The following is a 17,268-nucleotide window of genomic DNA, read 5'->3' as shown; positions in this document are numbered from 1 at the left end:
TTGCACTTACTTGTGTCCCATTTTAAGTCAGAGTCAATTCTCCACAAAAATAGCACAAATGGTAACTCCCTTGTTCATGAATAAACGTACATTCTGGAAGGAAATGAGGCAATTCTGATTTTTGATATATTGGCAAATTCTGACAGGCTTTGAATGGTAGGTTGACTGAGATTGGTTTAGATCCTGGAATAGTCGTAAGAGAGGAGGAAGAAACATCTGAGGAGTTCTGCTCATAAAGCAGCAATGAGCTTGGTGCAAATTACTGAGAAAGGAAGAAAGTTTAACTTTGTGTATTTCAGAAGGGAATTTAATTCTGGGATGGTGGCAAGGAAAGGAGAGCAGAAAAGTATGCTGGGTCAGGATATGGGTAAGAGGAGAAACACCTAGTCTTGACCTTCAATCCAAATATTCTGCTCAATAAACCTAAATACTGAAAAGCTATGACCAACACAGACAGTTCAGGCTTATTTTTGTTTTCAGCCCCCAAGATCATATAGGAGAACCTAATTCTCAAGATCATTACAATAATGTTCACAGCAGGAATGGCTCAACTGATGTGAAGCCTTATCCATCACATTCCATTTGCATATGATTATGCATGGAAAATAAACTTTACATATGCCTTGATCCAAAATGTAGAACTTCGCCATAAGTATCCTTCCTATAAGTAAGGTATTGAAAAAAGTACTAAACACATCAATATGAAAGCTAGATCAGTGTTATTTTAAAATAAACTCAAAAAGTTTATACCTTTACAACTAATTGCTGCAAATTTGACTGTCCTTATATTTGTTATTCTAGAAACCTAATTATTGAAATTAAGTTTCACAAATTGATAAATATCTTGTTAGGAATAGAATTGATGTTTATTGAATCATTATATCATCTTCAGAGATCAGAAACAAACTTATGGGACACTTGTCCTCAATAGACTGTGTCTGCAAAGTCCACGCTGAACTGATTTCAAACAATTTGTTGAAATAATGGCCTTGGTCTGTAGAGAGCCGTTTTCTCATAACTCTTTTACTTCCAAATCTATCCATTTAAACCATGTTATTATAAATAATTTCTCGGCTAACCTAACTCTGTTTATTTAAAATGCAGGCTACATTTCTCAATATATCCACGAAGCAGTCCAGGTCTGTCTAAAAGCTATCAATCATCATCCAGCTATGGTATTTCTAATGTTAACATCTGTTGCATGTATAAGTCGCAAGCTATTATTCCACTCATGATAATGGAGTAGGACTCCTGAGCCAGGGCTCGTCCACCATGACTGCTTTGCTTTTATTTCGTTTTTTTGCCTTCTTCGTTTTACTTACCTCTTTTTGTGAGTTTGGATGGTATCAGTGGAGGCAAGGAGCCCCAGCGCAGACCTCAAAGGGGTGGTGAGTGGGCCCAGTGGGGTCCTCGTGGCAGCAGCAAGTGAGCCCAGAGCGAACTTGCGTGAGTCCTTCCTTACTTTTCCGGGGCGAGCACAGGACTTGGCATCGGAATTGGTGGAGGCGATCTAGTCAAGGTAGGCCCAGCGGTGAAAAATGATGCCCGAGAATCGGCGACTTCATTGTTTGGGTCTGGCGCTTGCGATGGCGAAAAAGCATCACAGCAACATTGAGGTGGGCCCAGCAGCAAGAGTTGTGACTCTCATGTTGATTAGTCTGGTGCAGGTGACGGCGAGGCAGTGGCGGAGGAGAATTGGCCCAGTGGCGTAAGATACACCTGAAGTGTGGTGACTTCAGTATCAGTTAGGTCCAGTGTAGACTGTGACCAGGCAGTGGAGGAGGGATGGCAATGCAAGCACATTGATCATGAGCTGGCTCAGGACTGATAGGCTATTTTTAAGATATACCTTTCTAATTTTTTTCCTTCTTAAAACTATTCAAAATTGCGCTGGATCGTGATGGCAGTGAAAAAGTTCTTCACTGTATTTTACAGATTTCCTCACTGTAAAAAACGCATGACAATAAAATCATTCATTAGTAACATAAAGGCAGATAAATCCCCGTGACCTGACCAGGTGTACCATAGAACTCTGGGAAGCGAGGGAAGTGTTTGCTGCGCCGCTTGCCGAGATACCACACGTGAGGTGCCAGAAGACTAGGGGGTATTGGCTAACATGGTGCCAGTACTTAAGAAAGGTGGTAAGGAAAAGCCAGGGAACTATTGACGGATGAGCCTGACATCAGTGGTGGGCAAGTTGTTGGAGGGAATCCGGATGGACAAGATTTACATGTATTTGGAAAGGCAAGGACTGATTAGGATACTCAGCGTGGCTTTCTGCATTGGAAATCATGTCTCACAAACATGAGTTTTTTGAAGAAGTAATGAAGAGCTTTGATGAGGCAGAGCGATGGAATGATCTAAATGGACTTCAGTAAGGAATTCTACAAGGTTCCTCATGGTAGACTGGTTAGCAAGATTAGATCACATGGAATACAGGGAGAACTAGCCATTTGGATACTGAACTGGTTCAAAGGTAGAAGACACAGGGTGGTGCTAGAGGGTTGCGTTTCAGATTAGAAACTTCTGATCAGTGGTGTGCCACAAGGATCGATGCTGAGTCCACTGCTTTTTTCATTTATATAAATGACTTTGATGTAAAAATAGGAGGTATGATTAGTAAGTTTGCAGATAACACCAAAATTGAAGGTGAAGTGGACACTGAAGAAGGTTATCTCAGAGTAAAATGGGATCTTGATCAGATAGGCCAATGGACTAAGGAGTAGCAGATGGAGTTTAATTTAGATAAATGTGAGGTGCTGCATTTTGGAAAAGCAAATCATGGCAGGACTATACACTTAATGGTAAGGACCTGGGAGTTTTGCTGAACAGAGACCTTGGAGTGAAGGTTCATAGTTCCTTAAAAGTAGAGTCGCAGGTAGAACAGGATAGTGAAGATGGCGTTTGGTATGCTTGCCATTATTGGTCAGTACATTGAGTAGAAGAGTTGGGAGATCATTGTTCCAGGTGTACAGGACATTGGTTAGACCACTTTTGGAATACTGAGACCAATTCTGGTCTCCCTGCAATAGGAAGGATGTTGTGAAACTTGAAAGGATTCAGAAAAGATTTACAAGGATGTTGCCAGGGTTGGAGGCTTTGACCTATAGGGAGAGGTTGAATAGACTGGGGCTATTTTCCCTGGAATGTCAGAGGCTGAGGGGTGACCTTATAGAGGTTTATAAAATCATGAGGGGCATGGATAGGGTGAATAGCCATGGTCTTTTGCCCAGGGTGGGGTGTGTACAGATTAAAACTAAATGGCATTGTTTTAAGTGAGAGGGAAAAGAATTAAAAGGGACCTAAGGGGCAACATTTTCTCGCAGAGGTTGGTGCTTTTACGAAATGAATTGCCGGAGGAAGTGGTGGACGCTGGTACAAAAACAACACTTAAAAGGTATCTGGATGGATATATGAATAGGAAGGGTTTTGAGGGATATGGGCCAAATGCTGGCAAATGAAGCAGCTGATAACTTTGGACCTAGGACATTACCTTGAAGAACTCCTGTCGTAATGTCCTGGAGCTTAGATAACTGACCTCAAGTAACCATCTTCATTTGTGCCAGCTATGAGTCCAACCAGCAGAGAGTTTTTCATATAAATCCTATTGATTCCAGTTTTGTTAGGGCTCATTGATGCCACAATTTGGTCAAATGTGGACTTGATGTCAAGGGCTAGATTAATTTAGGATATCTGGTCAACATGGACAAGTTGGGCCGAAGGGTCTGTTTCCGTTCTGTACAACTCTATGACTCCAAGTGGTTGCTGGCTGGGCCAACATTTCTTATACATGTCTAAATTCCCATGACAAGGTGGTGGTGAACAGACTTCATGATTCACTGCAATCCATTTGCTAGAAGTATACCCACAATGCCATTAGGAAGAGAGATTGGAAATTCTGGCACAACAACATTGAAGGAACAGTGAACTATTTTTAAGACAGGATGGTGTATGTCTTGAAGGGGAACTTGCAGGTGATGGTGTACCTTTGTATTGCTGCCATTGTCCTTCTACATGGTGGTGGTCATGATTTTGTAAAGTACTTTCTAAGGAGCCTTGGTGGGTTTCTGTCATGTATCTTATGATGGTGCACATTGCCTATACTGACTATTAATAATGGAGACGTGAATGTTTATTGATGTGACGCCAATCAAATAGGCTTCTTTGTCTGGATGGTGTCAAGCTTTTTCAGTGTCGTTGAAGCTGCACTGACCAAGGGAAGTGTTGAATATTCCAACACTGTCCTGACTTATGCCTTGTAGATGGAGAATCGACTTTGGAGAGTCAGGAGGTGAGTTACGCATTGCAGTATTCCTAGCTTCTGGCTTATTCTTGAAGCCAAAGTATTTATTTGGCTAGTCCAGCTGAGTCTCTGGTCAACGGTAAGCCCCCAATCAGGAATTCAGTGGTGGTAATGCCATTCAATGAGAAGCGGTGATAGTTAGGTACTCTGTCTTGTTGAAGATGGCTATAGCCTGGACCAATGTTACTTGCCACTTGTCAGCCCAAAGCTGGATTTTGTTCAGGGTCTTGCAGCATTTTGGACATGGACTGTTGCAATTCGAGGTATTGCATATGGTGTTTATACATGATGCAATCATCAGTGACCATTTCCACATCTGAACTTTTGATGGAGGGAGCTGACTGAAGCAGCTGAAGCTGGTTTGGCCTTGGACAGTATCCTGAGGAAGCCCTGCAAAGATGTTCTACAGCGGAGATGACTGACCTCCAGCAACCACAATCATCATTTGTGCCAGGTATTACTCTAATGAACAGAAACCAAGTCAAAACCGGTTCCCACTGACTCCAATTTTGCTACACCATGTTGACTCCACACTCACTTAAATTCAGCCTTGATGTCGAGGGCAGTCCCTCACCACACTTCTGGAATTCAGTTGTTTTGTCCACAGGAGTGGATCAAATTAGCTGAAGACTGATATGTGATGCTCTGACAACGTTCCAGCAATAGTATTGAAGACTAGTGCTCCAGAACTTGCCACTCCCCTAGCCAGTACAGTTCTAGTACAGTAATGACACCGGCATCTACCTGACAATGTGGAAAATTGCTCAGATATGCCCTGTACTTAAAAAGCAGGATAAATCCAATCCGGCCAATTACTGCCTGTCAGTCTACTCTTGATCATCAGTAAAGTGATGGAAGGTGTCAACAACAGTGCTATCAAGCAGCACCTCATCAGCAATAACCTACTCGGTGACCCTGCTCAGTTTGGGTTCTGCCAGGGACACTCAACTTCTGACTGCATTACAAACTTGGTTGAAACATGGACAATAGAGCTAATTTCTGGAGGTGAGTTGAGAATGACAGCCCTTGACATTGAGGCCATGTTTGACTATGTGTAGCATCAACAAGCCATAGCAACATGGTAATCAATAGGATTTGGGCGGAAAACTGCTGGTTGGACTCCTGTCTGGCACAGATGAAGATGGTTACTTGAGATCAGTCATCTCAGCTACAGGACATCACTACAGGAGTTCTTCGGTTTTCAGCTGCGTCCTCAATGACCTTCACTCCAACATAAGGTAATAAATGCAGATGTTCACTAATGATTGCATTCACCAATGGTCAGCATCATTCACAATTTCTCAAATACTGAACCAGTCCATGTTCAAATTTAGCAAGACTTGGGCATTATCTAAAGTGGAAAACGACATTCGTGCCACACAAATGCCAGGCAATGACCACCTCCAATAAGAGACAATCTAACCATCGCCCCTAGACATTCAATGGAGTTACTATCTCTAAATCTACCATTATCAACATCCTAGGGGATTCCCATTGACCAGAAACTCAACTGATTGTAGCCTTAACATTCTATGCACGTTTTATACTTTTGTGTAACATATTATTTAAACTACACTTTCTTAGTCACCTAAAAGCATTTTCTCATTCTGCAAGAATCACAAGTAGTAATAATTAGATAATTGTATAAAAGTCAGTGATTTTAATATTAAACTTCCACTAATCTGTATACAAAAATTGCATCCACAAGAACTGAAGAGTGTATCCCAAAATGTGGAGGGAGGAAGGTGAGAACATTTCTGGGGCCTTGTACAAAATCTTTATATCCTCTGTGGTCTCCAGAGAGATCCCAGAGAACTGAAGAATAGCCAATGTTGTTCCCTTGTTTAAGAAGGGCAACAGGGACAATCCGAGAAGTTACATGCTGTCGAGCTTTGCATCAGTGGTAGGGAAATTATTGAGAAAAATTGGAGGGATAAAATTTACTCACACTCAGAAAAATACAGACTTATTACTGACAGGCACCATGGCTTTTTATGGGGAAGGCTGCATCTCTCAAACTTGATTTGAGTTTTTGGAGGAGGTGACAAAGATGATTGTTGAAGGCAGGGCAGTAAATGTTGGCTACATGGACTTTAGCAAGGCCTTGGACATGGTCTCTCAAGGGGCAGGCTGATACAAAAGGTGAAGTCACATGGGACCCACAGTCAACTGGCAAAATGGATACAGAGCTGGCTTAGTCATAGAAGACAGTGTATAAGTAAAGGGGTGTTTTTCTGATCGGAGGTCTGTGACCAGTGGTATTCCACTGGCATCAGTGCTGGGACCACTGTTGTTTGTCATACAGAAAAATGATTTTGAGGAGAATATAGGTGGCCTGATTGTAAGTTTGTGGATTACGCAAAGATTAGGGGAGTTGCGCACAGTGAGGAGGATTGCCAGAGGATACAGCTGGAGACTTGGGCAGAGAAATGGCAGATGGAGTTTCATCTGGGCAAGTCCAAGGTGATGCATTTTGGAAGATCTAATGCAAGAGGGAAGCATATAGTAAATGGCTGAACCCTGAAATGCATCAACATTCAGAGGGATAGAGGCATACAAGTCCATAGTTCCTTGAAAGTGGCAACACCAATGGGTTAGGTGCTCAGGAAGGTATGTGGCATGCTTGCCTTCACCATTTGGGACATAGAGTATAAAAATTGGCAAGTCATGTCATAGCTGTAAAGAACTCTAGTTAGACCATGTTTGGAATATTGTGCACAGTTCTGGTTTCCACACTACCAAAAAGATGTGGAAGCTTTGGAGAAGGTGCAGGAAAGGTTTAACAGGATGTTGCCTAGCTTGGAGGGTATTAGCTACAAGGACAGATTGGGCAAACTGTTTTTTGTCCTGGAGGAGTTGGTAGTGAGAGAAACCGTTGTGAACTGCTGTACTTCTTGCTGTGAAGATATCAATATCTGTTAGGAAAGGAGTTCCAGGATTTTGACCCAGTGACATTGAATGAATGGTTGATATAGTTTCAAGTCAGGATGTGAGTGGCTTAGAGGGGCCATGGTACAGGTTTTAGGTTTGGAATTTACTGTTGAAGGAGCTTGGGTGAGTTACTGCACTGCATCTTGGAGATGGTACACACTGTTGCCAATATGTGTTGGTGCTAGAGCATGTGAATTTTCCAGGTGATGGCTGTTTTGCTAGTCATATGGATTGTTTTGTTCAGGATGGTGCCAAGCTTCTTGATTCTTCTGATTGATGAGACATTGCAGGTGTGAGACAAATATTTATAGTGTATGCTTACTGGTAATTGACCTCTCTGCTAAAAGGAAAAGTCGATTCCTATCCAATCCATCTATCCACCTCACAGTTATGCAGACCTGAATGAAGACCCCACTCAGCCTTCTCTGCTTCAAGGAAAACAACCTGAACCTATTCAGCCTCTTTTCATAACTGAAACACTCTGGCAGTTTTTGGTTATAGAATTGCATCTAACATTTGCCACTGTGTTGCAGATTTTGCAAGTCCAGGCTGATTGCAAATAACCAAAGGGATACGCTGTTTGATATAATCCAACAATCCTTGGATGTATGGCCAACAAACTTGATATCACACCTGCACTGAAATTCATATACCATTGTTAACCAATTGTGTCATAGGCAGAACGTCTTTTCGGCTTGATGGCAGCATCCTGTTAGTGGCATATACCACTTGTATTACTAATGCATAGTGGCAGCATGAGACAGCTACCATCACCTATTCCTCAAACTCTTGAGACATTTTATTCCTCTTGGGTAATCGGAGGTGGAGAGGGCATATTGTCCTGATTAGTGCATAATTTATTTTAAAGAGGAAGCAGTGATTTAATGTCTAGGTGTGATTGCAATTCTGTCAAACAGAATTTCAATTAATTGTTCATTTTCAATATTTATAGTTGTATTTAATTTCATTTTTCTATATGAAGTCAGAGTGTGCTAATAAAGTGAAAACACTTAGCTAAAGAGTTGCAACACCGAAAGCCACCATTTATATGAACAGGATGACTGCAATCGCTTGCTGGGGTAAGGAAGAGCAATGTTTTCTTCCTTTTGATAAAACTGTGCTATTTTGCCTCCTTGTGCCTTTTTGGTGATTCTCTGTTGACAAAATGGTTGCAATCAGATTGTATAACCTGAAGTTCAGCTAGCTGGGTTTTATAGCTCAAGGGATAGGAGGCACATTTTTATTTAGAGCTTCTTGGCTAGTGTTGGTCTACCTGAGGCCATAATTGTGTTGTGTCAGCATCACATTTGCTGTCAATAATTTTGTGATTCAACATCATCGCAAACATACTGAAGGCAAATTGTCAAAACCAGTCTACGCAGAGCTGCCATAGATGCAAACGGGTCAGATGAATCCATGGGAAAGTAGCAAATGCCTGTGCTTCAGAAACTTTTTAACTGTTGAGAGTGAAGCTGTGCTGAGATGACACATTAATATGTTCGTTTGGTCTCAAGTTTTGATTTATTTGCAGGCTAAGAAGTGAAATGCAGCTTTGTTTGGTGTCTTTACCTTTACCATATAAGTAACATTGTCCCAGAGAACTCCAGGGCTGCTCTTTCATTAGAGACAGAGGCGACAGATGGTGGTTTAACCTGAGGTTCACCACACCTCAGGCATGGGGAGAAGGAGAGTCCTTCATGATAATCTCAGCTAATGGAGGAATTGAACCCCTTCTGCATCATAAACCAGTCTACCTGCTAAGTGAGCTAAGCAACCTCCTGTCACTGTAATTGGGTACTTGGCCAGGAGTGTGTCTCAAAATAATAAATACTGATTAATTCCAGTCTCTGATATTGTTGTGATATTGGCCAGTGCATCAGTGACCCCAGCTCACTGATGATCTGTTCGTAGATCTGACCTGCACCGAGGGGGTCAGTTAACTCAGTTGGCTGGATGGCTGGTTTGCGATGCAAAGTGACACCCAGCTTGGGTTCTATTTCCTCCATGGAGGACTCTTCTTTTCAAACTCTCTGCTCACCTGAGGTTTAGTGACCCTCAGGTTAAACCACCACCATTTGCTTCTCTCTAAGTAGAGAGTAGCCCTATGGTCTTCTGGGAATACAGTGACTTTAGCTATGCTGGTAGTTTAGTTGTGTTTCAAAATTCATTGTTGCTTTGAACTGTGTGCTAGCTGTCTGTGGCACAACACACAGGTGAAGTAACTTAAAATGTTCTTGAAATTTTAAAACAAACTCTTAACTTCAGAGATTAATTCCATTTCACAGTAGTTAATTTGTTTAATTTGAAACAAATTCAATTGGATTATAAAAATGGGCTGAAGTTTAAACTGTGTCATTAAAGAGTTCTAAGGAAATTTTTTTCCTCTTTTTACAGTCGGATAGCTACTTTTGCACATTCGTTCCAGTGCCATCTGGTCAGAAGTCCTATATAGGTGAGTGTTCATGACCAGCAACAATTGAGCATTTTCATTTTTGTTTGGAGTGTAATCTCCTGTAGTAGTTTACTTATTAAAAATACATAAATTCCAATGTCTGTCGGATATTTCATTATTAGTTGTAAATCTGTCCAACCAGACAAGTTCATGTGGGGTATAAAGTCTGACATAGGTAGGTTGGCCCAAATATTTCTGTTATGTAGACATAGTGTAAATATGAGATGTTCCATTATTAGCTAATTACATTTGAAGCCCTAAATTGCAATAAAAAACAAAGTTCTGATGAATTAACCTATGTTCAAGGGAAAACCGTATAATAAATATGAGGCCTTCAACTTCTATGTGAGTTCAAAATGTTCTTTATTTGTCTAATATATTTATAACAGTTTGAACATATAAAACACATTTAATTTTTTTGTGTAGACAAACAAGGCTCGACAAAATGTGCCAAGTTTTCTTACTAATCTTTAGTAAAATATGCTTAGAAGTTATTGAGTTGAGATTATGCTGTTGTCCACATTTTCTTGTGTATTTATCCTGTATCTTTGTAGGTTTAATTGAAATGTGTACAAGACCAGAGAAACTGTCACTTATACTATGTTTACAAGATTCCTCGGGTGCTCTGAATGCTATATTACAAACAAAATAGAGACAAGAATTTCAATTGCATTGAAGAATCATTAGAAATATAGGAACAGGAATAGGCTACTCAAGCCCTCAAGTCTGTTATGCCAATCTGATGATATAACTGTTTCTTTAGTGCAATTTTCCTCCCCACTACTCGTGTCATATGTGTGAGATTGTGTTCAAAGAAACAGATCATCACGATCAGTGAGTGGCGAAAATAGCCTGTTTATTGTATATTCACAGCAGCACAATGTGAGGCAAAAATAGAATAGAATAGCTCGAAGGTAGCCTCTTTTATACATAGAATATTGATGCATGCACAAACTAACACTTGAGTGCTAAGTAGTGACTGTTGTACAGAAATCTGTCCTGCAGGAAATCAGGGATGGTTTAAACACTTGTCGAGTGTTAGTGGTTATTCCAATGAGATTAGAGTGTCTGAGATAACACAGTGTGGAGCTGGAGGAACACAGCAGGCCAGGCAGCATCAGAGGAGCAGGAAAGTTGACGTTTCGGGTCGGGACCCTTCTTCAGAAATGGGGAGGGCGAAGCGAGCTCAGAAATAAAGAGAGAGAGGAGGGTGGGGCTGGGGTAAGTAGGTGGGATGGTGATTGGTGAGTGCAGGTAGGGAGTGGTAGGGATTGGTCAGTGAGGTGGGAGGGGCGGATAGTTGGGAGAGAAGATGGACAGGTTGTGTCAGGTCAAGGAGGTGGGGATGAGAGGGAGGGTTGGCCATGGGATGAGGCCGCGGGTGGGGAGATTTTGAAACAGGTAAATCCACATTTGGGCCGTTGGACTGTAGGCTCCCGAGGCGGAATATGAGATGCTGCTCCTCCAGTTTGTGGGTGGTGTCATTGTGGCGCTGGAGGAGACCCAGGATGGACATGTCACCCAGTGAGTGGGAGGGGGAGTTGAAATGGTTCGCGACCAGAAAGGTGTTGTCATTTGTCGCGAACCGAGTGCAGGTGCTCTACAAAACAGTATCCGAGCCTCTGCTTGGTCTCACCGATGTAGAGGAGGCGACATCAGGAGCATCGGATGCAGTAGACCTCGTTGGCGGATGTATAGGTAAACCCTTGTCTAATATGGAAAGTTTGTTTGGTGCCTTGAATGGAGGTGAGGAAGGAGTTGTCGGGGCAAGTTGCCGGGGGTGGTTGGGCTGGTGGGGACTGTGGAGCCGACGATGGAGTCGTGGAGAGTGACCCTGACTCCAGCATCTGCAGTTCTGACTATCCTGATATTAGAGTGTCTCTCTGGTTTGGCCTTGCATAATTCAAAAGGTTTTAGTCCTGTTATCTCCAAAGTCAAAAATGTTAGTAGAAATGTCAAGCCTACACAGTAAGATTATCTGTGTTAAATAAAAGTTTAGTCACATCTGTCTGAGAGTTTTGTTTACTATCGCCCATTCATTCATTCAGTTTCACAGTCGCGTCAGTTATCGTAACACTGTAAGTTTCATTCATACATTCATTCCTTCAAAGCCGTGCGGTTCTGATCATAGCACTGTTAATTTTACTAGTAGGTTAAAGTTTGCTTCAATATATGACATTGAATAAAAACTTAAGGCAAAATAAATCCTGTCATGTACAAATTATAATATGCTTAATCTAATACCAGTCGCAATACAATAAAGTCTGCAAAAAAGTGCCATTTTGTTTTTAAAGGAAGGAATAAATCCAGTTGTTATCTTTGAATGAATCTTGGTGCCATGCTGGCTGGAAATGGGTTTAGAGTAAGTGGTTTAGCGATCACACGTATTCAAGGCTAGGTTTTGATATGAAAAATAATACTTTTGGTATGGAGGTGTAAAAATGTTTTATCCTGTGACATTTCATTCAAGTGAGAGAGAATGCGGCCTTGTTAAATGAAGTTGTGTACACAGTGCGTTATGCATGACTGCACCTTTGAGTGGGCTGTAATCTGATATGATGATGCACTTCTGAGTTAGTCTGAATGGGGTGCCTAGTATACATAAGTCTGTAGTTGGTATGACATGCAGTCATGAACAGTGATACAGTTATTAATTATTATTCATAAACATGAATTAAATTATTAATAAACATAAATTACAATATATCATTAGTAATTATTAATTTGCTGACCTCTGTCTTGAGCATACTGAATGAAAAAATGCTGGGAGAAACATCCTTTCTGTATTATCCTTGTTGAGCCCTTTAAGAATTTTGCAAATTTCAGTTAGATTGTGTAAATTTCTAAATTAGTGGTTGGAAAGTAAGAATTTCAATGCATGGGAGATAAAATTGATTTGTGAGTAAGGACAAAGAATTCATATTTTTTATTGAGCTTCAGTTTATAGTTAAGAGAACACGCATATTTTTAGTTCAAAAGGAGGAGGGAGGGAAAGATCTGGAAATTACAGTCCAGTCAGTCTAACCTTGGCGGTGGGGAAGTCATAGAATCATAGAATCCCTACAGTGTGGAAACAGGCCCTTCAGCCTAACAAGTCCACACCGACACTTAGAGCATCCCACCCAGACCCATTCCCCTATGAGCAACCTAATATACACACACCTGAACACTACGGGCAATTTAGCATGGCCAATCCACCTTGCCTGCACGTCTTTGGACTGTGGGAGGAAACTGGAGCACCCGGAGGAAACCAACGCAGACAGTCGCCCGAGGATGGATTTGAACCCGGGTCCCTGGCGCTGTGAGTCAGTAATGCTAACCACTGAACCACTGTGCCAGCCTTTAGTCATTAGAAGGAATTTTGAGGACAGAGTATATTTGCACATGGAGAGACATAGATTAATCAGGGATAGTCAGCATGGATTTGTTAAGTGATGGCTGTGAGGACAAATTGATTGAGCTTTTTGATCAGCTGTGTTGATGAGGATAATGCATTTAATGTAGTGCCCATGCACTTTAGCATGGCTTTTGACAAGATCCCTCATGGCAAATTGGTCAAGGAAGTAAGAGCTTGCAGGGTCAAAGGCAAATTAACTGGTTAGAGCCAAATTTAGCTAAGAGACAGGAAGCAGAGGGTGATGGTGACCAGAAGTCTGTTTTCAGTGGGATTTCAGGTCTCAGTGCAGGAAGCCTGGCTTATTTGTGTGCGCATTAATGATTTGAATTTAAATGGAAAGGATTTATCAAGAAGTTCTTTCATGAAACAAAAATTGTCAGGGTGGTAAAGAGTAGAAAGGATGGACATAAACTGCAGAAGAATATTAAAGTAATGGTCAGGTGGGCTGAAGAGTGGCAACTGGAATTCAAACTGGAATATTGTGAAGTTATACCTCCCTAGTTACACTACAAGGAAAGGGTTTACTTTGTGAATGGTAAGACCCTGGAAAGTATAAAGACAATAAGATATGGGAACACAAGTAGCCCATTCAGAGCCATCAGGTCTGCTTCGCCATTCAGTGTGGTCAATTCCATTTTCTTGCCTTTTCCCTACAACCCATGATTCTCTTCCTGATTAAAAATCTGTCTCAGCCTTGAATATAATTAGCAATCCACCTTGACAGCCCTCTGCAGTATAGAATTCCACAGAGTCACTACCCTCTGAGAGAAGAAATTCCTCATCTGTCTTAATTGGGTGACCCCTTACTCTGAGATAATGGCATCTGGTCCTAGACTCTTCCCACATGGAGAAACAACTTTTCTGCATCAATCCTGTCAAGTCCCTAAGAATCTTATGTTTCAATAAGATTTGCTTTCATTCTTCTTAACTTCAATGAGTACAGGCATACTATACTCAATCTCTTGTCTTACGAAAATTCCTCCATACATGCCAGCAACCTAGTGAACCTTTTGTTGACTGACTCCAGTGCCAGTATATCTTTTCTTTTGAATAGCTTTGAGCCCCTTTTCTGAATATTCCAGCTGTGGTCTGACTACTGTCTTGTATGTCTTCAGCAAAACCTCCCTATTTTTATATTCTTTTCCCTTTTGGAATAAAGTCCAACATACCATTTGCTTTCTCTCATACCCACTGAACTGAGATACTGGCTTTTTGTGATTTATAGATGAAGACTCCCAAATCTCTTTGTTCTGTATCTTTTTGCAGTCTTCCCCCATTTAAATAATGTCCAGCTCAGAAGTGAAATCTTGATATGAATGTCAACAGATCCAGGGCAACAGCAGGGTGGGTAGATAACGTGATTAAGAAGGCATATTTATTAGCCAAAGTATAGAATGAAAGAGCAGGGAAATTACTCTGAGACTGTGTAAAATGCTGATTAGATCAAACTGGAGCAATGTCTGGTTCCAGTCACACATTATAGGAAAGCTGTGATTGCATTAGAGACAGTTCAAAGGAGATTTGGCAAGGTGCTGCCTGGGCTGGAGAGTCTGAGGCATGGGGAAAGACTGGATAGGCTGAAGCTGGTTTCTTTGGAGCAGTGAAAGTTGAGGAAACCTGATGGAGGTATATAAGATTGAGTGGCATAAATATAGTGGATAGAGAAGAAACTTTTCTTCCCCCCCTCATTTAGAGGGGTCTCTAATCAGAGGATATAGATTTATGGTAGAGTTAAAACACCAAGAGGAGATTTGAGGAAACTTATTTTACCTAGAGAGTGGTGGGAGTTTGGAACTCACTTCCTGAAACGGTGGTTGAGGCAGAAGTTCTCGTAAATTAAGCAGTATTTAGGTATTCACTTGTGTTAGCATAACCTGTATGGCTATAGGCCAAGCACGGAAACATGGAATGAATGTATTCAGATTCTTGTTGACTGGCAAGGTCATGGGCTGAATGGCTTCCTTCTGTGCTTTAAAAGTTTACAAGTAAAGTTAAAGTAAGTGAAAATAACAAAGGATAAAATACATAAAATAATTTAAAAATACAAGGTATAGGTATAGGAGGACAGCTCAGTTAAACAGAACTTTGCCTTTTGGCAAGTGGAAAATTGTAGACATTGCTCGTAAAGCAAGCAATCCCACATACAGGCAGTGTCATGAGCTGTACAAGCTTGAGCTCAAGGTTTCAGAGCTTGAACAGCAGCAGAATTCACAAAGTTGCATCTTCAAGGCAGAAAACTACATGGAGGGCACATTCAGAAAGTGGTGATGCTGCAAGTTAGGGGCAAACAGGCAGTTAGGGAATGAGTGATCACCAGGCAGTTCAAGCAAAACAGGATGGTGTGTTTCTTTCCTGGTGCTAGGGTCAAAGATATCTCAGACCAGCTGCGAGAAAATCTTCTGAAGAAGGGCAAACAGCCAGAGGTCACGGTGCGTGTTGATATTAACAACATGAGGAAGATGGTTTTACAATTGGATATTAAGGAACTAGGTAGAAAATTAGCAAACAGGACCTCGATAGTAGTAATCAGTGCCACGTGCAAGTAAGTACAGAGATAGGAAGATAGAACAAATAAGAATGTGTGGCTGGAAAGTTTGCACAGCAGGGAGGGATTTAGGTTCCTTGGGCACTGGGACTGGCTCTAGGGGGGATTGTATCTGAATAAGTTCCTCACGGGATATTTTGCTAGTTCCATTGGGGAAGGTTGAAATTAACTCAGCAGGCATGTAAGAACTGGAAAAAAATTTGGAAAAAATATTAACAAGGTACATGACGGGAGAAGGACAGAGCACCAAAATAGAGAATAGTAAGTTAATTAATAGAATTGGAAAAAGGGGCGGTAATGAAGTCTAATTCAGGGCAATGCTGCAGTGAATATATGGGATATAGTTAATCAGATCGGGGGGGTCTGGAGACTGCAATTACAGATTACCTTGTCGGGATAATGATGTGGTCATAACAGAAACTAGATTTATGGAATGGCATCTCTACATGTTAAATATTTCTGGTTATAGGCGCTCAGAAACATAGAAAAGTGGAGAAAAAAGTCAGAGGGTTGCCACTGTTGGTTAAAGAGGACATTGTGTATGGAAGAAGGAAGACATTTCAGAGGACAGAATTGATTTGGCTAGACCCAAATAATGAAAAATGTGCAGTTACATTGTTCAGTGTAATCTTAAGATGATCAACTAGTGGGAAGGAAACAGAGAAACAAATCTGAAGAAAATTAGAGAGGTGTAAACATAATAAAATGGTTTTGAGTGTTGACTTTACTTATCTGTAAATATACTTAAATAGTGGTGATATAAGGGGCAGCGAGGGACAAACATTTGTAGATTGTGTTCAGGTAATTTTTTTATGATGTGGAGGTGCCGGTGTTGGACGAGGTCAGAAATCACACGACACCAGGTTATAGTCCAACAGGTTTATTTGAAAAACACAAGCTTTTGGAGTCTTTCTCTTTCTTCAGGTGTTAGTGAGAGAGGTAGTATCAGACGCAGAATTTATAAGTAAAAGATCAAAGGCCCACACTACTGATGAGGATGTATTAAACAAACCTAAGATGCTGTCAAATCTTTAATTAGAAGGTTTAATTGGTATTAATTAATTAAAACCTTCTAACTGATTAAAGATTTAACAGCTGTCCAACGAGAAATGAGGCACTGTTAGACCTGGTTCTTGGAAATGAGGCGGATCAAGTAGATCAAGTGACATGCGTGATCATTTAGGGGATAGTGAACATTGTTGTTGTTTAGGATCTTGGTGGAAAATTGCATTGGTCAGCACAGAATAAGAAAAATCAACTGGCAACCTCTCTGAAGGAAGCCTGTTCAGCTATTGTTTTTCACAACAATCTCAATGGGGTAAAATCAGACCTGAACCTGATAAACCCCTCAGAGGTTGTCGTGAAAAACAGTAGCTGAACAGGCTGCCTTCAGAGAGGAGCTGGTCCAGGCACAGTCATGGTGTTATGTCTAGAGATCAAAGACATGGCAAATAAACTAAAGAATAAAAGGTGTGCTTACGAAATGCGATAGGCGGAAAATAGAATTGAGAACCAGGAGGATTACCCAGGGTTCAGAAGGGAGGTGTAAAAACAAATACAAGAAGCAAAGAGGGATTCTAAAAGAAAGATTGGCAGTTAACATGAAGGGAATATAGAAAGTCTTCAATAAGCCCATTATC

The 17,268-nt window shown here is 41.1% G+C and overlaps 1 protein-coding gene across 7 annotated transcripts in view; it reads left to right on the top strand.

The window, feature by feature from the left end:
- pam (peptidylglycine alpha-amidating monooxygenase) overlaps nt 1-17,268 on the top strand; it is a 214,056-nt gene that overhangs the window by 84,836 nt on the left and 111,952 nt on the right. For all 7 annotated transcript variants that reach the window (XM_048595160.1, XM_048595165.1, XM_048595163.1 and 4 more), the window contains one exon: nt 9,629-9,686. In XM_048595160.1, the coding sequence (XP_048451117.1) occupies nt 9,629-9,686 (58 nt within the window). The remainder of the gene's footprint in view (nt 1-9,628; nt 9,687-17,268) is intronic.

Source organism: Rhincodon typus, chromosome 3 (assembly GCF_021869965.1).
Source record: "Rhincodon typus isolate 14 chromosome 3, sRhiTyp1.1, whole genome shotgun sequence".
In the NCBI taxonomy this organism is placed as follows: Eukaryota; Metazoa; Chordata; class Chondrichthyes; order Orectolobiformes; family Rhincodontidae; genus Rhincodon; species Rhincodon typus.
Note: the sequence above shows the minus strand (reverse complement) of the source record. Positions and strands in the feature narration are given on the sequence as shown.